Source organism: Ornithodoros turicata, chromosome 3, assembly GCF_037126465.1.
Source record: "Ornithodoros turicata isolate Travis chromosome 3, ASM3712646v1, whole genome shotgun sequence".
In the NCBI taxonomy this organism is placed as follows: Eukaryota; Metazoa; Arthropoda; class Arachnida; order Ixodida; family Argasidae; genus Ornithodoros; species Ornithodoros turicata.
The window spans coordinates 105,838,380-105,863,990 of record NC_088203.1 but is presented as its reverse complement, the minus strand read 5'-3'; the positions used below and the strand labels follow the sequence as shown (position 1 = coordinate 105,863,990).

Genomic DNA, 25,611 nt, shown 5'->3' with positions numbered 1-25,611 from the left:
GCTTCTCTCGGCATGCCCACCGGCGATATTTGGGCCAAAATGTTGTCATTCCCTACAGTAACAGTCGGGAAATTGATTGTAATCAACAAATTTGACAAGCTTCCTGCAGTTTTCCAGATACCTGCGAATGAAAATAATGGCTTTGTCGTTTGCTATCATGTTCTGCAAGCTGATGCCGATTACATTACTTCCTTAAAGCACGGGAGGAAAGCAAAGAAAGAAAACAATTTTTGCGACGGTGCAGCCAGCTCTCTTCGGAAGTCAACATTAACTAGACTGCACGAGTCCTCCTTAAATGGATTTTTATGCAGTGCTCCAGTGATTCCACTTTGTGTTCCATAGTGCAATCTGGATAACTATGATGCTGAAAATAATTTATTTCAGCATTTATATAGAATAGTTAGTTGTTCTATCCTTAATTTCAGCTGAAATTCTGCTTCAATTTTAGCTCAGCAGCTCATCCAACTGAAAGACGTACCCGACTGCGAATTGGTGTCAAAAAAGCGAAGTTCAAAGAGGGGCGGATTCTCTGTCTTGAGCTTGGTTATATTTTTGGAGGAAGTGTTATAACGCATGATGTGTCCCTGCTGAAATTCCGTCCAATACACGGAGTCCTCGTAATGGGCCAGTCCATAGGGATGATGCAGGACCTCCCCTTCGATCAGCACCTAGGACACAAGGTTCTTCAATAAATTACACTGATTTTTCTAAAGTACTAGGAGTGCACACATTCACCATTTAATCGCATTTGAACAACTTAATTTGAATGCTTATAGTGACAAAAATTCGCTCCCTAAGCTAACTGAAGAAATGTATGTGGCAGGAGCAGCGATAGAAGTGCCTCGAAGCGTTCTGGCACAGCATGGCGGAGCTTGGTGATTCGGCGTCAAGAGGTCCTCAGGTGTATATGGTCACTCATTTATGATGTGGAATGAACGCTTCCCACGTTAATTGCAGTTTCATTTTGTCTGGGACAATTTTCACACAATTTAGAGGCGCAAGCTCGAGGAGCCACGAGCCCAACCTGCTTCCGAGAAGTCAGCGCGTAGCGGTCAGTGCAGTGCGTGTCCACATACGTAACGTGTTTTGTTGTTTAAGAGCCTAGCGATTCTCAAAAGTAGCAAGTTAGTGACCGTCAACAATAGGGCCAAACGATATCTTACAGACACAGTGAGCTACCCTTGGGAATAGAAACGCTGTCTTAGCGTTGAGATCACCTGGTGCCTCTCAGCTTGGATGGCGATGAACATAGAGACAAAATGCAAGCTAGTTGGTGTATACAAACCAACAGCACAATTGTTGAAGCATCAACGGTGCACATGTGCGTCCCGAGACTGCTCGACTAGGGCTCGGCTGCTTAGCTGGCGTCGGCCGATTAGAAGGCTAGTAAGTCGCTGCGCCAGCTTCCTATCACGTTTAAACGTTGTGAAACACTGGTTAGACTCATGTACAATGGGTTTCGCTTTCTCATGATGCGCATGACCTCCGTGGGCTGCGAAGTAGTCGCCTGCTCCATGTTTTGGAACAACTTTGGCACAAATGCAGCAAAAACATCCTTTATGGCGCAGGCTGGCGCAGCACTCCGTGATTGGCGCAGTTTGGCACGGCACTTCCATCACTGGGTAGGAGCCTTCCACTCCGAACCATTCTTCTGTGAGACACCATTACCGTAATTTCACCCGTATAGGCTGCATCGCAAATAAGCCGCAGGAGGCGCTTTTAGGAACATTTTGAAAATTTTCTGGCAGATAAGCCGCACCTGCAGATAAGCCGCGGGCAATACGAGATGAGTGATTTGTGCGACAAAGGAGACCATAGAGAAGGCCATAAACCCTGTGGTCAGTATTCCGGGGTCTGCATAGTGTACAACAAAGGAGGTCAGCTCTATAGAGTTCTATCAAGATCAGACTGTGCCCTTGTTGGGCATTTTTCATGGATAGATGGGTCAGTGGCCTTCCAGAAGACGTGAATCACTGTGCACCAGGAATGCACGAGGAAGGTCAATCTACTCGAATGTGGACCCGTCCCTGTTACGCACTGTTTGTGCATCGGGAGGGCAGTGCTGTTCCAGAGACACTGTCGGCCCTTTCGTTAACACCGGCATATGAAAAAAATACCAGGAAAAATCATCAGATAAGCCGCACCGGTGGATAATCCGCAGAGCGCCCGTGAGAAAAAAACATCGCACATAAGCCGCGACTAATACGCGTGAAATTATGGTACACTTGAAATCATTGCATTTCCAAAGTTATCTATTTTGCAGAGTGAGCTTGCAGCGCGGGCATATCCACAGGGAGAGCACCTCACCCGCTCATGTGACGATGCATGATGTTCACTCTGAAGTGATCCCATGGGAGCAGTGATGGAAGTGCCTCAAAGAGTTCTGGCGCAGGTAAAATCTAGTTTTGACGCAACTTCGTGATGCCCCATCAGAGGGTCTCGGGCATGTATGGTTACTCGTTTATGATGTGGAATGAACATTTTCCACGTTTCATTTCAGTTTCATCGTGTCAGGGGCAATTTTCCACTCAATTTAGAGGCGCGAGATCGGGGAGTCATGAGGTTTTCCTAGCGTAGCCGCTTCCGAGGCATCAGTGCAAAGCGGGCATGAACTGCGTGTGCACATACGCAATGTGTTTCGTTGTCGAAGAACCTACAATCCTCAAAGGCAGCAAGTTACAGTGACCGTCAACAACAGACCTAGGCCATATCTTTAGAGACACGCTGAGCTACCCTCAGGGATCTAAACGCGGTCCTAAAGTGTGGAGATCACCTCATGCCTCTCAGCATGGATAATGAAGAACATAGAAGTAAAATGCAAGCGAGCTGGTGTATACTTAGGGCTTGAAGTTTTCGGGAAATATTTTCTCTAAATTCGGGGGGTAAAAATCGGGTAAATAAACATGTGCTCTAAATTTGTGGGAATTCGGGTGAAAAAACTTGCAGTATGCTAGATTCAGGGAGAAATCGGGCTCAGTTGCTCAAACTAACTGTACTGGTTTGGTACAAACGGTGATCCAACTGCATTTGCTGCCAGACAAGTTAGTGCGAATTCCTACAGACGTCTCAGTGAGGGCAATTCGCCGGGTAAAAATCGGGTTTCACCCTAAAGAGGCAAAGTTCAATTTGGGGTGCAGATTCGGGGAAGAATCGGGTTAAACCCTAGAACTTCAGGCTCTATGTATACTTGACGTTGGCAACATGTCCCTGAGCCTGGAGAAAACACAAGACCTTTTGGAACAAATTTTCTCTCCAGTATAAAACAAACCAAGGCACAGTCCATACCTTTCGTCCTGTGCCATCCAGACCAATCCGCTCAATCCTATGAAAGTAGACATCGCACCAGTACAACTGGTTCTTATTGTAGTCTATGCTGAGGCCATTGGGCCAATGTATATTCTCCGTCACAAAATCTTCTCTGTGCGTACCATCCATGTACGCACGCTCGATCTTTCCTGCATGCTCACGGTCTGGAGGCGGGTACGTGTCTGCCGACCAGTCGGACCAGTACATGAAACTGGAAAGCACACAGGTTACAAAGCAGAAGACACTCCATAAAGTCTGCACACATTAATAGAATGGTGACTCCATATCACAACAACTTGACAGTCAGGACGTGACACTTGGCTCCAAGTTATGTTGAATAAATGTGAAAGGAAGTCATTTGTATGAACGTGGACCTGCACTGCAAGTTTTTCAGCAATGGGGGTAATAGGTGCATAGAAAATCAGCTCAACGAAGACTGTGAAACTACAGCAGGCATCTCCGCAAGTGAAGCGGTCGCGGAAGACGTCACGAGAACCAATAGGGATGGCTCTCACCCACCTTACTTCGGTACTTCCAACGCAGAAATGTCCGCATATCACAGACTAGGACAGGAAGAAAAATAATATGTCCTCAAAAGCTAAATACTATAGTCATAAAAGTCACCTGGTAGGGATTGCCAACCCTCAGGTTCCAATTTTGTGTCCTACCAATTCAGCACAACCCTATGGCTAATGCTACAGCAAAACCGATGTTGGCAGTTGATGATGATGCCTCGAGTGTACCTTGATTCCTGGACGCCATGACGCCATGTATTCCCATTCTTGTGCTTCCAAGGAATGATCTTTATTCCGCCAACCAGCACCATATACACACTCCCCACCAAACAACCGCAACATCATCTTCCACTACAAAGCTGTTCTCTACAACACTGGGTTTCCGTTCAGGGTAGCCTCCTAGATTGTGGCATTATGTTCAGCTCAAATCCTACCTCATTAACGATAATGTACTTCTGATAAAATTCTATAGCACCTGCACAGTGGCTTGCAGTCCCCACCCAGCTCTAGGTATAAAAAACTACAAGACCTCAACTCACCCTCCTTTTGGGTCCACTACAATAGCACGTGGATGTGACATGTTGAGGCTGATGAGTTGCTTGCGTATCGTGGAGTTGTCCAGGCGAGCAACCGAGATGGACAGGTGTCCCTCGTCCGTCCAGAACAGGTTGCGTCCCATCCAATCGATGGCCATCCCTTCGCAGTTATTCAGTCCTATAGAAAATAATTGCTCGTTGATGCGACTGTTTCCATCAGCATCTCGCGACGGTTGAAAACAAAAGCATATGAGAACCAGTGATGGCCAGTTAAACTAGTAGTTAAATCTACCTGATTGTAGTTAAAAAGTAGTTAACTACTTGCAGAAATGTAGTGTGCAACTCCTAGTTAAACTACTATTTTGACTAGTTAACTACAGTAGTTAGGTTACTGCAGGCGCCAACTACTTCCGATTCTGCCGCATGTTTTACGACACGATTTTGCTTCAGACTTTTACCTTGAGCTACTTGTTTGATGAGAACGGAGGTGCAGAGCAATTGTGCCGTGCATGCGTACTAAATCTTCACCTTTATCGCTGGTTGCGATTCATATTTATGCGTCCAAGAACACCATAGAATGGGACTGGCGTTGATGGACAACGTTAAGTAGTTAAGAGACGTAGTTAAAATACGTTGCAGTAGTTAGTAGTTATAGTCAAAGTACTGTAGAAGTAGTTAGTGGCCATCACTGATGAGAACAGGTCACAAGATGAAATGGAAAATGTGCGCGAGCCTTTTCACTAAGACACCTCCTTGGGCTTGTTGGTCATCGTCACTCACGGTAAAAGCACTAAAATTCACGAGGCAAGCACAACACCTAGCGCATGTGATGTGTGTGCGTGTTTATTTACGTGTTGCGCTTAATTAGTTTTAGCGCTTTTGTCATGTCCAAATAAAACGCGTATAACAACTTTCTGTGTCGTGTTTCACTTTTTGGTCCCGTTTTTAAACGTGTTGAGCGATCGGAAGGATCTAGTGCACGGCTGTGTGCATCACATAGCGTACCTGTCGTACCAGGCGCAGTCGTCCATTTCTCCTTCGGTGACTTGGCCTGGCTTGGATTGTGCTTCAACTGGATCTTTAGCGCGCTACAATCCAACGCAAGCCATCGTCTGGTAACAATGGGGTATCTAAGGGCGGCCTCCGGCATTGCACGCATCGGGATAGGAACAAATACATGGGCAAATGGCGACCTTGGGGGACCTGCTTTTCAGTTTGCCAAGCGGAATAAGCAAAAACCTGACGGGGTTCGAGAATCCATTCACACGCTACTTGGTGCAACCCAAATCAGCATAATGAGACCGAATGGCTCCGCTACGTCAGCAGAGGCAAAATGTACAAGGGCAGGGACTGGTAGAGAGGCATGCCACATGGTCAATTCAGTTTAACGTCACTGCAGGCAGGCTGGACTGGGATCCGTTCCTCTAAGTATACTTATGGAGTGACTTTTTCCGGTTAGACCCGATTCAACAACCCGATTCCGGTTAGACCCGGTTATCCCCCCCTCTCCCCCGAACTGACCCCCGACCAATTAACCGGATTTCTCCCCGAATTCCAGTCACTATGAAATCTTCAAGTGAAGTTTCCACTGAAGACGAACAAAGGTCGCCACGTGTAATACATGTAAGAATGGGTCACTTACGTTCCCAGCAATACACCCATGTGTGTCAACACTGTCTATGCCTTCAGGGATTACCGTCGGAAGGTCACGATCCCGCAAAAAACAACAAAGAAAGAATAAATAAGAAAGAGAGACTAGGAAAGGACTTAATAGATAGTAGGAGGAACAAAAACACACGATAACACCCGAAGGCACAATTATCGCCCCATTTTTACCCCCCCGAATCTGAGAAAGGCATTTAAACCGAAAAAGTCACTCCCTAAGTATACTACAGTCGACCCGCGTTTATCCGGACTTCGTTTATCCGGATCCTGCGCTATCCGGACAAAATAGCATGGGGACGGATTTCTCCCCATGTATTTCTCCCTCGTTTATCCGGACTTCAGCTTCCGGACTCGGACGAGAATTCCAGGGAACAGAAGTGACTAATACCCAATAATCGGCTTCAGTTATCCGGTTTTTGTCCAGGAATGACACTTGGCTCACACCTAGTCAAGCGAGGTCGAGGACTTTGGTTGTGGCCTCCTTTTTACTGACACAAAGACGGTGTTGCTATAAAGAATTTTCTCCCTTTCCGGCTTTGCACGTTAATCCACTCAGCTGACTGGTCATTTCAAACTGAGAAGGTCCGCAACGAGGACTCCTGCGCTGTAATCGCAGATGACGACATCGTCAGTGTCGTCGCTTCCGGTAGTGTTTAAAAAGAATCTGATGATGAATGCGGGGATGCACCAGCTATGACGGTAGAAAATCCGCATGCGTCACTGAGAACAGCGCTAGTATTTTCCGAGCAACAAAACAATATTTCGCAAGTTAATGCTGTCAGCAAAGGTTTGCAAGAACTGGATGCGTGTATTAGGATGAAACAGATGACAATGGATAGTTTTCTGTGTAATGCTCAATAAAGATGTCCTTTTAGGATCACTCTGGATTTTCGTGTTTCACTTATCCGGTTCCCCCGCTATCCGGACATTTTCACAGGAAACGAGGCCGTCCGGATAAACGCGGGTCGACTGTACAATAACAAAAGCGGTAAAATCACCTCTGGAGAGGAATACCCGTCGATGTGACCCGTCCAGGGCTCTCTGCTCGATGGAGAACTTCTGTGCATCCGAGTAGTAGACAGTCTGAGTCCTCACATCGTAATCAAGGGCCATGGGACGGCCCAGGTCGCCAATGGGAGCAAGCACTTCCCTCCGAAGCACAGGATAGAGCGCATCCTCAGGGAAGCCGTCACTTGCGGAGATGCCTTTCACGGCACCGGGACGCCCCCTTGCATACAACAGGAAAGTCTGAGGACGCGTAGCTACGGAGAAGATGGGTGTGTTACAAAAAGCGCAAAAATATGTTGAGACAACTGGACAAAATGAATAAAAAAAGGGCTAATATTCTGGTTTATACTTGTGAGGAGGGGCATGAGAGACGACGACATAAGCAGAGAGGAGGAGGCGCAGGACTCGAGGATGGAAAGGGAGAGGGCACGTGTGGAGCGGTTTGTGTGTGTGACGAGAGACGGCGGTGGTTGGACGCACGTGGGGACGGTGGACTGAATGTAAAACGGGATGTGCGCGGCTGCGGTGTTGTTGTTAATTACGCGTGACTTCGAGACGACATTGTAAATAAAGAGTGCGTTGTGACATACTGCAGCGCAATCACGTTAATTCAAACTCGAAGGGGACCAAATATTTGCCCCAATAAAGCGGAGTTTGAACTAAAAAAAGTTACGTAGGAGACAGGTCATGGCTCTCAAGGCCTTGCTGAACATTTGCAGTCACGCGATGCTCTCTCTAGAATATTTATTTACAGGCAAGCATCAAAACATCTTAGGGGATCTTTCGTTCCTTCAGCCACGATTCTTTTTGAAAGAAAAGCGCTGCACTCGTGCTGCGCCAGCTCTTAAGTAGATGCGAGGTCTATGACAAAAAGAATTCCAGAGGGTTGCACTCTTTGAAATAGTTTAGGAGGTTGAAAGATGGAAGTCACTGAAAGGGTTAGCGAGATGTGGAACTCGAACCCACATCTTCTGGATTACCGGTCCAGGGCTCTACCGATTGAGCTAAGCTAACACAGCTCCTCTCACACACACCTCACACACACAGCCTGAGGCTTTGTATGTATTTGTCCTTTCTATGTGTTCCAGCCTCAGAACATCAGTTCTCTCTTAGTTTAGGAGGTTCAGGCAGTGCAGCCAAAAAGAATGAACCTTCTATAAACATTGTTTGTGATGTTAAGCCGAACCCAAAAGACCTCTCCCTGCTTGTAAACAAATGACGTCATAGTGTTCGACAGCGCCACCACTTTGGTAGAGTTGAACAACACTTGAAGCTAGAGGCGAACAAGGTCGCGCCCGAAATCCACGGTCCTGAAAGGATTACGACGGTCCCTGAAAGGGACGCGACCTTCCATCCTACTTTTCTTTCAATAGGAGGCAGCGAACAAGTGCCCATTCGTGGAACCCCAGCCCTCCCCTTCCGATTTCTTTCAGTTTCAGTCTGTCTACCAACGTCATGACGACATTTCTCGGGTAGAGGTCTATTGCGAACACCACGAACGTAAATACGTAACGCCTACCCAGTTCTAGTAAATACCGAATTGCTGCCTTTTTATTGGTGGTGTAATCAACAGGAAGGGGTCTCGATCCCCCTAAAACAGAGAGGCTTGGTCGCTTTGCTAACGCCAAGTAAGCGGCACCATTTTGTGCCGGTCGCATTTGTGCACACCATTACTTGCTCCTGTATCCTCTGGCACAAGCAGCACTTTTATGGGGAATGGAGTGATAAGTAATAAGTAAGTCAGCACGTGGCCTGGCAATAAACGGGCAATACAGTGAAACCTCCCTATCTTGGACACCCGCGGTGCAGCCGAAGTGTGTCCTACTTAGGGAGGTGTCCGAGTTTCAGAATACGGGGGAAACAAAAAATGGAAAAGATCATAGCTGTGTTGCCAGAAATGCCCTCTTCTTCAATTCATGGTCATCAGTGGTACCTGGTACCTCTCTACCTGCTCTTCACTGATAATTATTACTGATTTTGGTAGATTCAATTCTGTGCAGATTGCACTCAATGGCATTACCTTTGGAACTTTTCGAGCAGCGTGCTGCTTGCTCGATAATTTAAACCCACATGGAATTAAGCTCAAGGACTTGTCTCTGAGGCGTCAGTCCACTTTTCATTGCCTTGGTGCAGTGCGCGTTCAAAGGCTCTAGACAAACCGAAGACAAGTGCTCACAAAAAGAATATTTACAATTTAGACTGAAAGCACCCGTTTCTGGACTCGGAACACTAAAACTACAAAATGCTGAGACCAGCATAGGGTGAAAAAAAGGGTGAAAGTCAAGGGCAGTGGCTCATTTTGGGTCTTTTTGGTGCAAAGATGGACCGAGATTGAGGTAACATGGCCAGGGTTTTGTCCGACTTCGCAGGGAAAACCCTGTCCTACTTCCGGGATAGGGAGGTGTCCGACATAGAAAATTTCGTCCTCATGTAATTTCAATGGGAGCCTGCCGGTGCAATGAAATCTTGTCACACATGGGGAGTTGTCCGAGGTAGGGAGGTGTCCGACTTTGGAGGTTTTACTGTAGTTTATTTGAAACTGCTGCACATGTCCATATCTTCGGATTACTGGTCGTTTTCTCCTATTGAAATACACATGGCTTTGCCAGGATGTCAGTTCGAATTTTATCCGGAAGTTCCAATTAAGAGATTTCGAATTAACGCGATTGCACTGTAGTATTTGGTGCACCCTATTGTGGACTGTAGTATTTTCAAATACATATACCGTATTTGACCACATATAATGCGAGATTTTTTTTACCCAGAAAATGAGCCCTTAAAAATGGGGTCGTATTATATGCGTGCTCGCATTATACGCGGTACCTAGGCACCGTGCTCACTATCACAGGCCTCTCGCCCTCAGCATTTCCAATCTGCCCTTCCCACCTCCGCAGTGATTTGTCTACAGCGGTGCGTCACATGACCATACAAGTACTGAGAGAGTGTGAAAGGAAAGTGTGTTACTCTTTCATGTGGACGCTGTGGTGCTTTTGACGTGTGCGTTGGCAAAACCAAAAGTGACTCGAAAATGCTGAGAATGCCTTCCGATTTACTAAAACACCCTTTTTTGTGTAACTGCAGTTCCGTTGCAAAAGTAAGTTTACTGAAATGTGTAGCTTTTACACAATTTATGATAGTTACATTGCAAATTTTGTAATTTTGCATATCTGAAAACCCCGCTTATCTCAAATTGTCCCCGTGTTTTTACATCTTCAAGTTAACGGGGGTTTACTGCATTCACGGGTTTATAGTTACTTTTCTTCCATAGGGTAGTAAAAATGTCACTTCACATTATACACAGGTTCGCATTAACATGCAGTCAAATAAAGAACATATAAATAAGGATTGGCTAACACAAAATGTCATTTTTAAACATGCGAAAAACATGGGAGACACACCACAAGAGGATCTGGCATTCAATAGGTGAATGTCCGGCTTACCCTGCACCACGTAAAAAAAAAAGTCTTACCAACACAAGTGCGCTGAAGCCCAGCAGCAAAACGGAATCCAGGCTGACAAACACAGCCACCCATGGAAATGCCATTTCTATACAGAGGTATGCATAAATGGTCGCAGTTCGTCCTGTCTAGATTGCAGGGATGATTCTCTGCAACAACCAAGTTAGTGGTGAAACAGTGTTAAAGTGAAGACCATTATGCCATATACTTAGAGCATGAAGTTTTAGGTTTTTACCCGATTCTTCCCCGAATTTGCACCCCGAATTGAAGGTTCAGTCTTTAGGTGAAACCCGATTTTTACCCGCCAAATTGCCCTCACTGGGATCTCTGTAGGAATGCACAAACTTACTTATTTGGCAGCAAATGCTGTTCTATCACCGTTTGTACCAAACCACTACACTTAGTTTGAGTAACTGAGCCCGATTTCTCCTAGAATTTAGCGTATTGGAAGTATTTTCACCCGAATTCGCATGAATTTAGTGCACACGTTTATGTACCCGATTTTTACCCCCCCGAATTTAGAAAAAAATATTTCCCGAAAACTTCAGGCTCGACATATACTACAATAAAACTATGATCTCAAGTGGAATTTTATTCTTAAAATATATAAATTCGTCAGACATTCTGATTCAACGGGAAGCTTACCATAAGGTTTTCGTTGGCGATGGTATACGTGGATGGAGAAAGGGCGCGTCAGGTTCGCTTTCACAGTACGTACATCTGACTGGTTGTACTTGTGCACAGAGATCACAGAGTTGCCGTGCCAGCTGGTCACGTAAAGATATTGCTCAAATACGGTGATGCCGTAGAGGTTCCGCATCTATGGTAAAAGGAACACGATTGAAATATCGAGGTATGGAGCCTGGTAGTGTAGAAGCCATTCCACTTTTTAACTCTCTCTGCTTGCTTTGAATTGACTCTGACATTCTAAGCACTGCTTCCCTAGTAGCACATATTGTTGCCTCGACGTTGCAGCAATATTGCGGATGTTGTCCAATGTTGGGAAACGTTTATCAACATTCTGCAACGTCCCTGCAACATTATCAAAAGTGGACCAACGTTACTTGACATTCAGCAATGTTCAAGCAACATGGAAGGTCAATGTTTGAGCAACGTTGCGGTCCGAACGTTCCTGCAGCATTGTCAGAAGTGGACCAACGTTACTTGACATTCACCAATGTTCATGCAACATTGCAGAGCAACGTTGGAGGAACATTGTGGCTCTACGTTTCCTGAACGTTGTGTATTGACTTTCCAGCATCATTACACCGGGTAACACTCTTACCCACAGAGGAAACCTAGCAAAACAAAGCAAATATTGGAAATGTTTATCTATGTTGCAGGGGCAAATATAAAAGGGCAAGCAGCCATCAATTGGATGAACTCAGTGATTCTCCTCTAAGCAACCGATTTCCAACCACACAAATCCCTATGGTAATGGTGCATGATAAACCCGAGAGTATCCACGCACAAAACATTCATGCAGGCAGGCATGCAGGCATTCCGACTCTGAAAACAGCACAGGCCTGGGCTGACTCAAAGACCTAAGCCCAACGCAGAATGCGAGCCAGGCTCAGGTATGGTATGACAATCTTTCTCTGGCCTGAGTCAGGCTTTACATTATGCTATTAAGAGTATCTTTCTGTTAAGGGTCTCTTCTGTCTGGGTCAGCTCGGCAAAATCTGTTGAGTCGGACTCAAGAAGGGAAGGGTTTTTGCGGCGGACGGCCGGGTTGTGCCTGGGTCGAGTAGGACTTTGTGGCTTCGGGCATGATAAATCTAGGCCCATGTAGTCCTCTAAGGTAATAAGAGAATGCACGAATGCAATGTCAAGAACGAAATGCACGAGGAAAAGAAATCCAACCGGAGCTCCTCGGAAGACCGTTGTTCGCCCAGTCCCATCGTAGTTGATGCGTTCCACGACATCCAGGTAGGTGTCTACCCAGTAGACCTGCTCCTTAGGTAAATCTACGGCCACACCAAATGGGTAGACAATCTTGTGCTCCACCAGTTTGGTGCGACCACCACCGTCCATTTGAGCACGTTCCAGAAGTGGGGCTGTGCTACCCCACTCGGTCACGAACATCAGTCTGAAAACCAAAGACAGGGATTGTTGGCTCGTGTTAAAACCACTAAAAGTGAGAAAAAGAACAACCGGGCAAAACACTAAAGTGATATTTTACTATTTTGTCTCACGGTTTGATCCTTTGCCCACTTTTATCAGTCTGTGACGTGTTCAAATCATCACTTTATTTACTTGACGATTCTAAATTACCACCAAAGCTCAGAAATTTGAAACTGATAACTGAAAACTTTGATAACTGTACTTCCATAGTACTCACAAATGAAATTTCAGTGTTCAAAGTGATCAACTGTACCAGACCAGATTTACTAACCCTTTGAGTGGATCCAGTGCAATACCCCTTGGCTTGCTGAGTCCGACATCAATAACTGTGATACAGCCTCTCAAGGTAGCGTTGCAGAGGAAAATCGTCTCCCGTACATCGTCCAGAAAGTACCAGTTGCCAGACAGCCAGTCCAGTGCCATCTGGTTCACAGCTGTAGAAAAGGGCGTGAGGTGTTACTCCTACACTGCTCAGACATCTCACTGACACACAAAGGAACAAGACAAGACAACCAAAGGAACTCACTGGCTAGGGAAAAGGAGTCGCTTATACGCAATGTCCACTTTTCTTCAAGGTTGGGGACTTTTGCACACTGCATTACAGTTTCATTGCCTTCATGATTGATCTGAAAGCATCAAATTTTATGGCTTTATTTGGTTTCGTTTAGGACACACAAAAAATGTTGTCATGGGCATGCCCAAATGTGAAATGTGAACATGTATGTTGGGCACATCACATAATTCACACATTGCATGTTATCCCAAAGGGAAAAACAATGTCGGCAAAATGCTGGGATGACGTGTGCTTCCGACCTAAAAGTCATTGGGACATCCTTGCAAAAAAAGGGTTGGGTCAAGCCTGGGCTTGTAGAACCAAGTGTGGGCAATAGCCGGCCTTTTGTTGGCTAGATGGCGGCCCACCGATTAACAGCAACGATGGGCCAACTATGCCCAAGCAACAAACAAAAGTTGGGCCGAGCTTGGCAATAGCTAGCTACCGTGCCTTGGTTGGTGCATTATCGGCCAACAACCTTGTTTCTTGATACAGATCTGTACCCTGGCCAATGACCTGCCGAGCATTGGCCAGCCTGTACTGTGCCAAGTTAAGGCCAAAGCACTCCTGTGGCATCACTCGTATTCATACTCAGTTGTCTCGCGGCATAGAGGAGAATCATAAAAGCTCACAATGTGCCTGAGACCACTAGAATCAAACAGCCCACAAAGAAAATAAAGTGAATTTCTTTCCTGAGGAAGAACAGATACTATACATAGGTTGTCTCTCAAGCCATTCCACCAAGCACTGGGGTAGAGTATCGCCTGTTGCGATGAAACTCCCCACTCTCCAAGGCCGAAAATAAAGTTGTTGTTGTTGTTTCTCTCAAGCTTCCAAAAATTCCAGAGTACTGTTTGTGTGTGAGCGAAAATGAAGGGTGAAGTTTAACTCTACGCATATACAAACTTCACTGAAGTGGGGAATTGCTCATCGTAGTAGCTCACCATGAAGATAACGGCTGTTTCTTACTGCTTTTGATTTGTGCCAATCGAAAGTCGAACTTATGCAGTGCTACACCATTCCAAGTTTCCTTCTCCCCGAGGCAACATACTGAGATCGGACCAAGCTTGGCAAGAGCTTGGCTGACCAACCTCGCCGTGCCTGGCAAGTGCTTAGCCAACGAGCTCGTTTCTTGGTACAGATCTGCCCCTGGCCAACAGCTTGCCAAACCTTGCTCTGCCTATCACTATGCAACATTGCACCAATGTTGGCTGGCCGAAAGAGCCGTTGGCCAACTGTCATCCGACCTTTTGCCAACCGTCAAAGCGTCTTTTCTTCAGCTGCACTGTTTTCGAGTTTGTTTGCAGTGCAGGGCCGACATTGGCCCGTCTTTATTATGCTAATCTCTCAATAGCATGCCCGCAACTAGTCGCACAACGTTCTCGGCCCAACGTCGTTCTCCAACCGACTATCCTTGCGTTTGCTGACCAAGAGCCAATAGGAGGACGCGGAGGCCAGGCACTTCCCAGGCCTCTGCTCTCGCCTAAGAGATGGCGCTGCATCACCATTATTTCTGGAGCCGTGGATTGAGATACCAATACACGGCTCTGGTTGTTTCGCGTGTCGCAAAGCTTCTGCCACAGCGCACCAATCTAACCAACGGCTTCGCCGCCCTTGAACATAGGAACGAGGCCAAGCGGGAGTCACGCGTACACTGGTTAACGGACGGCGAAGCCGTAGGTTAGATTGGTGTGCTGTGGCAGAAGCCCTGCAGCAGACAAAACGACGGCAGCTACTGGTTAACGGACGGCGAAGCATTTGGTTAGATTGGTGCGCTGTGGCAGAAGCCCTGCAGCAGGCAAAATGACGGCAGCTACTGGTTAACGGACGGTGAAGCATTTGGTTAGATTGGTGCGCTGTGGCAGAAGCCCTGCAGCAGGCAAAACGACGGCAGCTACTGGTTAACGGATGGCGAAGCATTTGGTTAGATTGGTGCGCTGTGGCAGAAGCCCTGCAGCAGGCAAAACGACGGCAGCTACTGGTTAACGGACGGCGAAGCATTTTGTTAGATTGGTGCGCTGTGGCAGAAGCCCTGCAGCAGGCAAAACGACGGCAGCTACTGGTTAACGGACGGCGAAGCATTTTGTTAGATTGGTGCGCTGTGGCAGAAGCCCTGCAGCAGGCAAAACGACGGCAGCTACTGGTTAACAGACGGCGAAGCATTTGGTTAGATTGGTGCGCTGTGGCAGAAGCCTTGCGACACGCGCAACAATGGTAACGCTGCGCCACGCCAGCAGAGGCTTGGGAAGTGCCTGCCCTCCGAGTCTTCCTATTGGCCCGCATCCAGGAGGTGGAGCCTCCCTCGCTCTTGGTCAGCAAACGCAAGGATAGTCCTCCAACCACCACTGTGAGTGACATCAGACCAACGTTGGTACAAGGGGTAGCGGCCAACTACGTCGCTTGCCGACCAAAATCCGACCACTGGTCGACGGTTGACAGTTGGCAATTTCCACTTGGGATGTGAACCCTTTAGAAGAACCCGTATATTTACAAGATATATTATACGCACCACTAGGTAACATACTAAAATGGCTATACAACTGACTAACTTATGATTATGATATGATTATGATATTTCGTAACAATTTTGCATGCCTTCAAGGACACAGTATCAATATGCACTGGGAAAATGTGTTCCAAATGGTGAAAGTGAGAAATGAAACTAACCCAACAAACTGTTTGGTTTTTGTGGTTGAAGTCCATAGCTAAGCTTTCTTTAACAGGAACGGTGCTGATCCCAGCCACTGCTGTGCCGTTGAGGTGAATGCGCTGGATGTTGATGGAGTTTGCAAACAGCAGTGTCGCTTCTTCACCTTCTGGCACTGCACGATTACAGTATGTTCAGGGTGACCTTGTGCACATTCACAAAACAGAATTCAATTTTCCCTTTTCATTAGCAAAGCAGATGGTTCGCTACATTTTGCAACATCTGACCCATAAGTTCAACAAAAAGCGGTATTTCTTCCACGTTAAATATGTGCAAAACACACAAAATGCTATTTCTCCTATGAATCATGCAGCACAATGATACACCTGGTACTGTTGAAATCAGTATTTTTCTTTCACATAATGTTTTGGAAAGCACAGCTCAGGACAAAAGTTTACAGAACACAGGAACTGGCAGTGCGTCACCCTGGTGGCAGGCAAATGTGGGCAAATATACTTATTCATAGTGGCGGATAAGTGTGCTTGTAGAAACTCACCGCATCAGTTTCGCTATAGCGCGTGCATTTCCAAAAAAAGGTGTTTCAACATAACTCGAGAGTTCCCCAGTCACAACATGCAGACATGGGAGGACCTGGATCTTCACGCTATCTGTAGTCGTGTTAACATACAGACATGCCATAGAAACAAAAACAGAGTGCGTGCTCTTAACGAGTAAAAAAGAACACGATGAGGCAAAGCCGTCCCGGGGCTAACTTCTGCCTGCAGCAGGATGACCATGAAGCACTCCCATCTCTAGAGGTGTCTCTAAACACTGCACCAACAGTCTGAAAAAATTATCGGCATTGAATTTACATATGTACTCTTCATCTTCAGCTATGTTGATATGAAGGGTAATTTATTATGTTGCACAAATGCAACTGAACAGGAAAAAAGGTGAACAGACATTCTAAATTGCACAGTGAAAATTCTTTCAGCTCTCGGTTGACTGCCTAAACTTATCAGCTCCCAGAACCCCCTGCCATTTGATCCCCTCCCCTCTGGGGGAGGCAACCAGGGCAGCTGCCCGTCTCGTGCTCCCGCTAACGACTCTGCAACAAAGGGGAGAGCGACCGTAGCACCAGGACCACCACACTGGGTCGCTAAAGGTGTACTCGTCTACACGTCTGAATGAGCGCAGACGTCCGCGTGTATCTTCCGCCAGGGTGTCACATCGCAGAAAGACGACACCATGACAGTGTTTTGTAAGGTTATGTTCAGACCTGTACCATGCCACATCACAACCGGCACCGACAAAAACAGTGGTAGAGGGTACTTTTAAAACACACGAAAAACAATCTTATACAGCCTTCTTGCTCGAGATGTCACCAGACATGTCTGCGAAGCGCTTGGGGTAAGTGCTACTTTTGCGTGAAAACATTATACCGTGAGCAGCGTTAACGGTGCAATTTTGGCACTGGCCCTTAAGGTGAGCCATCAAGAAGGTGGAAGAATGTCACTCACCATTGATGCCATAGCAGTGACTGCCTTGTAGACGATATCCTCTCACACAACTACACGTGTAGGAACTTCCGTTGCCGTGACATATCTGGTCGCAAGTGCCTTCAATATTGCACTGATTAGCTTCTATGCACTGGGATCCATCCCTCCCACCAGGTTCTTTGGCACCCTCACAGAAGCACAGGGGGCCTTGTGGCCCTGGACGGCAATGGTGCTCACACTTGAAGTTCTCACATTGAGTTGAGTTAACTGCAAGTTGCATTTAACAGTGAGAAACTGCGACGTTTAAACAACGTTGAGTGCACACCGCTGTCATGCTCACCACAGAAGGAACCTTCGTCCGAGAAATCAGGACAATCATTGTGGCCATCACAGAGCGTCGCGATGGGACGACACGTGATGCCGTCGTTGCAGCGAAAATAGTTCTTGGGACATGTGTTACCAAGACGACCTAAAAGAAATCTTATCAGCAACCTTGATGCATGGGACGTAAGTTTCATGAAACGTGCTTAAATAAGCTATAAGGAATGCACATGCTGCAACAGCAATGCTACAGATACTAACAGCTAGAGAAAGGGCCTTCTGAAGAGATTATGTTGCCCAAGTAGGCCAAACTACACCAATAATAAACGGTACACTTACACCTGCGTGCATCCTCGTCCGAGGAATCGGGCACCATGTCATCCGTGAAACCACAGTCCACTTCACGATCACACACAAACCCATTGGGGATGCACCTTTTAGTCAACGCACACTTGAATTGGCCAGGAACGCATGTGCTTGGTGCTGTAATCAAAATAAAATACATCTCAGTACATATTTATTTTATTTTATTATTTGTACCTTATGAGAAAAAGCAGCACATAGGAGCGTTCACGTGAGTAACTGCTCAATGGTACGCAATAGCCTCTTAGCTGGAAAGCGGAACTCATTTATGCAAACTGGAAATGACGAAAATTATTCGAGCACAAAACAAATTTTTCTTGACTTATCCCTCATTAAAATACCCGATATGTATGCGTATTGTTTGATTATGACATGCAGAGGCTCCTACCTTCAGAACAATCCCCATCTCTGCAATTTAGTTGCACTTGTGAGGAATGACACTAATGCATATAAATTTCTAGCCCCTTTACCCTGGCAGGTTAGAAAACCGCGTACTCACTACGGTGCACAGTTAACATCATATACCCTATGCACACTATTAAACGAATATAAGGAAATGAATTTTATGCACACAGGCGTACGTCCACAATATCAAATTCCTTTTCCTTGCTGCGTAACCACTAATCCCATATTACTGTATTCCTACTCCTGTCATTTTCGTTATTGCTGTCACTATTGTCATATTTCGTATTACTGTCATTGTCGCCTTATTATTCGTAAATATACACCTGCAGTGTTAATTATTCACGCATGGTTTTGAAATGTATTTATGCCTGCTGCTTCCGTTTCTGTTCTTTGCGTTTTAATGCCATTTGTATGTATTTTCTACATGTATTTGTATGCTCCGCTGTGTGAGGCGTAGGGTCTGGGACTCGTCAAGCTACTCAGTGCAGCTTTTTTCCAAGTACTCTGGGTCCAATGTTGGGCCAAATAAAGTTATTATTATTATTTGCTTCTATCCATTCTGAGTAACAAAATCATTGGCACTATAATTTGTAGAGCTAATATATACTGATGATGCTCTAGGATTAGCAACTGCAAAATGGCAAAGAAATGTAATTAGGCAACTGTAAAATTCATGAGAAGGCTCTCATTAGTTAAACAACTTGAGTAGTTTTCTGTAGCATAAAATTTGAGGATTGAGTGCGCAAGATGATAAATCTGTGTACTCCAAAACGTGGATTTATCAGTGAAGTGAGAAGGATGATACAAGCTGAGTGATTTTGCATTGTGATTGAAAAATGCACCGTAATTTCACGCGTATAAGCCGCAAGACCCATTTTTAGGGAGATTTTTGTTTAAAGATTGCGGAAGATAAGCCACAATCGCAGATAAGCTGCAGGCAATAGAATGCAACTGATTGGTGCAGTGAACCAGTGGTGCAGATATAAAATCAATCAATTGAAATGGGTATCACTTATTAGACCCTTACTGCAGGTCTTCCAACAGAGGAGACAATAGAGAAGGACATAAACCTCGTGGTCCACATTCTAGGGTCGGCACGGTGTACAACAAAGGAGATCACTTCTAGTGTTCTATTAAGATCAGATTGTGCCCTTGTTGCATGCTTTGCTCTGGATCGACCTGTCAGTGGTCTTCCAGAAGACATCAATAGTGTGAGCCCTTTCGTTAAAACCGGAGTATGGGGAAAATACCCGGGAAAAATAGTCACATGTAAGAATGGGCCACTTACATTCCCAGAAATACACCCATGTGTATCAACACCTTCTATACCTTCGGGGATTAGTGCTGATTAGTGCCGCCCACAAAAAAGAAAATAAAGAAGAAAAACCGATTTGGAAAGGAAACTACTGAATGAGTATTCCCCTAGTTCTCCTCTTTGATGTCAGCAATGAGTTATTTTCCAAGCATGTCGGCTAGGTTTCAGTTCTCATTTGTCTTTGGTGACATCTGGTTGCACCTACAATGGGATGAAAAAGATAGACCCACACAGCACACTTCATCTTTCTGTGTTGTGTAACACAGAAAGTGACAGAGGTGGTATTGTCATGCGTAATAAATATATCCGCGTACAGTTGCGCAGCGGTTTAATAGGCAAGAGAAGAAACAAAAACACCCAATAACACCCGAAGGCACAATTGTCATATTGTGTTCATATTGTGTTCCTCATGTCTTCATATTGTGTTCCTCAAACTCAAGGAAATCTGACCTCTTTCTACAACAACAACAGCAACTTTATTTTTAAGATGATTTATCTCTTTCTACATATTGCTATTCTGACTAGGCAAACCTAGCTACATGCAAAATGTTCCTATGCACAGCATTTGGAAAGCAATACAGCGGTGGTTTTGAATTTTTAAAAAAAATCGTCGTTATTTGTTGGTACAACCTTGGCATAACTATTTTTCCAAGCAAGAAGGTCAGGAATGTTTTAGCTAGCCCTAAACATCCAAATGTGGCCTCCTTTCACCATCTGGAGTCTCAATGGGGTTGAAATACAATCCAAAAGGAAACACTTAAGTCACATATTTCCTGTCTCTCTGCTTGGAAGTTGCTGCCAAGAAATGCGACTCTTCTGTTGTGAGTTTGAGACATAGAGTTCATATGCTCCCCCGAGTTGGATGTTCCAAGAGCAGCCTTTGCAAACTTTGACTGGCAGACACAACATTTTATGACCGGGGGAGGGGGTGGGTGGGGGAGAGATGCCTCAATGAGTTACATGTGAACCAAGGAGAATGGCCAGGGGGAGGGGGGGAACTTGTATTTGGAGTTTGTGAAGTTTGGGGGGGGGGAGGGTAGAAATAAAGTTGAAGGTCCATTATGCAATAAGTAGGTAGCAAATCGTAAGGGCATTGTGCTCATTGCTAATGTGGTTATACATACTTTTTTTGCCAAGAGGACGATACCCGAGATAAGGAGAAACACGACACACACATTCTGTGTGTCTGTTGTGTTGTTTTCCTTTGTCTCTGGTACTGTTCTCTTCACAGTTATGCACCACCTAATCAGCACCCTTCTACTCCTGTCAGTCACACCTTTTTTCCCTGGACGAAACACAATGGAACGTCTGTCCAGCGATGTTATCTCCGAACCGAATGCTAACTTGTTTTATTCTAAGTTGCAATGTTAGTAGCACTAATAGGCAGGGTCTGCCTTTTTTGGGACTAAATGCCCTTAAGAGGTTCGGGAGGAAAAAGCGGGTGCTATTTTTAAGCTGTAATTTGGCACGAAATCGGGTGCCACTCATACATACGGCTGTTATCGGACTACCGTTATGTTTTGCTTTCTCTACAGGCAGTTAATGGGCATGTGGCAATCAAGTGGTGCACAGTTCATTTTCTGTCCCTGTCTCACTTTTGCAAAGTTCTGCTACGCGTGCGCTTCATAAAAAATCTTGTTGCACCTCTCCAGCCATAATACGAAAAGCGTTATAGTACGACGAGAGAGGAGATATACCGTAATTTCACGCGTATTTGCCGCGGCTTATGCACAATTTTTTTTCTCGTGGGCGCTCTGCGGCTTATCCACCGGTGTGGCTTATCAGATGACTATTTTTCCCTGGTATTTTCCCCCATACGCTGGTTTTAACAAAAAGGCCAACAGTGTCTCTGGAACAGCACCGCCCTTCCAATGCACACACAATGTGCAACAGGGGCATGTCAACATTGAAGTAGACTGACCATCCTGGTGCCTTCCCACAACCAGCTTTAACGAAAATGCTGACAGTGATTCATGTCTTCTGGAAGGCCACTGACCAGTCGATCCATGAAAAACACACAACAAGGGCAGTCCGATCTGGTAGAACACTAGAACTGACCTCTTTTGTTGTACACCATGCCGACCCCGGAGTATGGACCGCAGGGTTCATAGCCTTCTCTATGGTCTCCTTTGTCCCACAAATGAGTCGCGTCGTACTGCCCGCGGCTTATCTGCCCGAAAATTTTCAAAATGTTCCGAAAAACGGGTCCTGCAGCTTATCTGCAGTGCAACTTATACGCGTGAAATTACGGTACAGGGAAGGAGACACACACATACTAGCAGAACCAAGCAGTAGCAGCGGGCCCAAATCTAGTCTCTATTCCTCCAACCTTCTCAGCTGAAGCCCATGTCCCGAAAAATGTGGGTTTTTGTAGCGGACTTCATAAAAAAAAATGGGTTCTCACCACAGTCGTCCGGCTCGTCGGATCCATCGGCACAGTCTGGAGAATAGTCGCACTTCCATTTAAGCGGAATGCATCTGCGTCCGTCGGCACAGGCAAACTGATCATCTTGGCACTTAACTGTAAAATGAAAAAGAAAAACAAAGAACATGTATCTCTGCTGTCTCGGCTAACGAAGGAAATGTATTTTAATTGCCATTCTCATTTTCCTGTTTAGACTACTCTGTCCATGTACTAGAAACAGGAACACTATACTGTAAACAGAAAAGTAACATTAACTAGTCGCGTAAATGGCTGCTGGAGTGGACTGGGGCACAACCCCCTCTCCCCCTCCCATCCCAGTGCAAACAGTTTAAGCTGCAGAGTACTTGTCCCCTTCTCATGCACACAGATTGGGCACAGGGTGTCTAGAATTTAGTGTTACGAGACAAATGTTTAAGGGATTTGCACGTTCACTCGCATGAAGCATGCAATTCTTCAGATATCCCTCGAAACGTTCGTCTTGAATATTATTATTATTTATTGATCCATCAAAGGGCCTTTAGGCCATTACATGAGGGGGTGAGCACATATGCAACACACTGGCACTCTACATCAAACAACAAACATACACTGAAAAAAACAAGCAAAAAAAAACAGCAGACAGAAAAAGATTATAACAGGATGAAAAGCTAGAATATCAAAGCCCCAGCTAGAATATCAAAGAATCATCAAAGAATATCAGCCAGGTAGGCTTCTCGGAGGGGGCTTGGACGGGACTACTCAACATTTCCCGGGTTTCCCAGGTGCTGTGTCGTCTCATCTCGTCTTCGTTAAGTTGCGCTCGTAAAATGACAATCATGTACCAACAAGCCCGAATTGCTGCATTGCTTTTCCCAGGTGTCTAGTCATTGTTTAATGATGTTCGGCAGACAACTTGCTCTGAGGATATGCTGACGATTTTCCGTTTGTGGTGCCTTGTACAGTGAAGTGTGTAGAGGTGGTCGTGGTGACAATAAAAATGAGGGAGCACAGCCCATTGAATTAGGAGTGGCTTAATTCCTCGTGATTCCTCAGCATTCAAGCAGGGGCCCTATTCTCGTCAAAGTAATCGACCTCCATTACTTTGTGTCTCGCCTGTCATATGTTGTTATGTGAAAAAGGCGTTTAGAACAGCGATGGATGTCACACGTCCTCAACCAATAGTCGAGCTCTTGAGTAGTAAGAGATGTAATTGAGAAGTAATTAATCGACCTCGATTACTTTGTGTCTCGCCTGTCATTTGTCGATACGTGAAGAAGGCGTGAAGAGCAGAAATGAATGTCACGCGTCCTCAGCCAATAGTCGAGCTCTTGATCCTGCAATCTTTGCGATAAAGTACACTCTTTAAAATGAACTTCACTGCATAGCACGCTCCTAGCCAACCATCATCTCGAATGATAACGTTATCTGCCCTGATTTGTTGAAAATGGGAGGCGTACACCTTCTTTATGACAATTATGAACAGCATAAGCGCCACAAGAAACGCATACGCGTCCCTTTGTCAACAAATCAGGGCAGATAACGTTATCATTCGAGATGATGGTTGGCTGGGAGCGTGCTATGCGGTGAAGTTCATTTTAAAGGGTGTACTTTATCACGAAGATTGCAGGATCAAGAGCTCGACTATTGGCTGAGGACGCGTGACATTCATTTCTGCTCTTCACGCCTTCTTCACGTATCGACAAATGACAGGCAAGACACAAAGTAATCGAGGTCGATTAATTACTTTGACGAGAATGGGACCCCTGGTAAGTTGGGGTAGGTCTAGTTCAGCTAAGCATCTGTCAACTTCTGTCGATTACATCGACTTCAGATTACATAGTAAGCACCGCAGTCAAATTTGCAGCGAATATTTGAAGAATACATTATTTTGACACATTTTGCTCTCTTTCCCCAGCACCCCCAAGCAAAGAAAGGATAATCTGACAGAGAGTAAGCAGTGCGGCATCCTGTAACGGCAGACAATTAACAGCATCCGCAGGTGGAACAACCCCGCGCGGTTTCTCGTCCATTCTGTAGCAACGTATTACCTTGCACAAGCGGGGCTTACATCACTGTTTTAACGACGGATACAAAGTAAACAAACGCCTAAGATAAACGCAGCTTCTCCGAGGCCGGCCGTTTTGACAACCCCGAGCACAGATATTCTCCAGACTTCACTGTCTCGAAAAAAATATTTTTGCCCAACACAGGTTGGAATATGGACCTCCTACGAGAGAGTATACAATGAAACAAACCTTCGTTGTCTGCAAAGGATGCGCAGACTGCAGTGAACACGAAGACGAACCAAAACAGCGCTGCCGCCATCCTCACAGCAGCGACGATGTTTTGTACCCACAAACTCTCACACAGTTCCACGTCTCAACATCACACTGCAGATGGAAGGACTTCGTCGCCGACAAAAGCGTGCGATACAACACATCACGTGACAAAACAACAACGTTCTCTTTGCCAGCGACACTTCTCTTTCTTTTGCCTTCGGAAGACGACCACTACGCGTGACGAACAGGGAATCGCGATAGGCCTAGCGATCCTGCGTATGCGTACCCCAATCTCACGTCTACGTACGCAGCAAGCGCCGAAAGATTTAGTCCCTGTAAACGCGCCATTTCGGCCGCGTACGAACTTGATTGATTGTTTGATGATTCGAAGCAATAGCTATTGGGGCTCCTATAATGTCGGGTTTAAACTTTCTCTCACGCAATTTTGAAACTGATCAGTTCAAAGGAGCCTATCCTGAAAATAACGCAGGCAACGGAGAGACATGCGGCCTCGGGTTCTTTTTCTTTTTCTCCCTGCCAGGAACCACATATTGGTACAATTTTTATTTTATTTCAATCGATTGAAATTTAATTTCTTGAATTTAACTCCGAAATTTCCCAAGTCAACCTAACGTTTTCTTTACGGAAATGGGCTCCTCGTGGTCATTTTACCCAGTATATAGCACCTGTCACGCACTGTAACGCAAAGACAATTGCTGAAATAAATTCGCCGAAAATCCAGGGAAATGAGTCCATCCCTCTTTTTTGTCCGCTCTAGTTTGAGCGCCGAAGTGCGACGAAAGGAGGTTACATTGACAGGCTATACGAGAATCTCAACCCACAGAAGAAACACGCGCGGTGAGTGCGTGTATCAGAGCTATCAAAACGAGGTCACCCGACGTTTTGACAGGCAGGGAAAGAAATAAATTTTTTCGTCACCCTTTGGCGCTCAAACTAGAACCCATAAAAAAAAAAAAAAAAAGAAGAAGAAGAGGCGGAGACAAGGACACATTTCCGCGAATTTTCGGCGAATTTATTTCAGCAGTTGTCGTTGCGTACAGATCTATGTTATACTGAGTGAAATGACCACGAGGAACCCATTTCCGCAAAGAAAACGTTACGTTGACTCGGGAAATTTAGGAGTTCAATTCTAGAAATTAAACGTCTAATTGTGTCTAATTAATTGTCTAAGCGCGCAGTGGGAGAGTGCGGT

At 45.6% G+C, this 25,611-nt stretch overlaps 1 protein-coding gene across 1 annotated transcript in view; it reads right to left on the bottom strand.

The window, feature by feature from the left end:
• The window catches only part of LOC135389106 (prolow-density lipoprotein receptor-related protein 1-like), a 99,745-nt gene extending 75,090 nt beyond the window's left edge, over positions 1-24,655 (bottom strand). Inside the window, exons 1-15 of the mRNA XM_064619085.1 lie at positions 24,375-24,655; positions 22,120-22,236; positions 17,972-18,115; positions 17,652-17,780; positions 17,333-17,578; positions 15,833-15,987; positions 13,139-13,238; positions 12,884-13,046; positions 12,352-12,577; positions 11,134-11,308; positions 10,500-10,637; positions 7,021-7,284; positions 4,361-4,535; positions 3,286-3,517; positions 479-668 (exon numbers count right to left, since the gene is read on the bottom strand). Coding sequence (XP_064475155.1) covers positions 479-668; positions 3,286-3,517; positions 4,361-4,535; positions 7,021-7,284; positions 10,500-10,637; positions 11,134-11,308; positions 12,352-12,577; positions 12,884-13,046; positions 13,139-13,238; positions 15,833-15,987; positions 17,333-17,578; positions 17,652-17,780; positions 17,972-18,115; positions 22,120-22,236; positions 24,375-24,444 — 2,524 coding nt within the window. The 5' untranslated portion in view covers positions 24,445-24,655. The remainder of the gene's footprint in view (positions 1-478; positions 669-3,285; positions 3,518-4,360; positions 4,536-7,020; positions 7,285-10,499; positions 10,638-11,133; positions 11,309-12,351; positions 12,578-12,883; positions 13,047-13,138; positions 13,239-15,832; positions 15,988-17,332; positions 17,579-17,651; positions 17,781-17,971; positions 18,116-22,119; positions 22,237-24,374) is intronic.
• Positions 24,656-25,611: the final 956 nt, after the last annotated feature.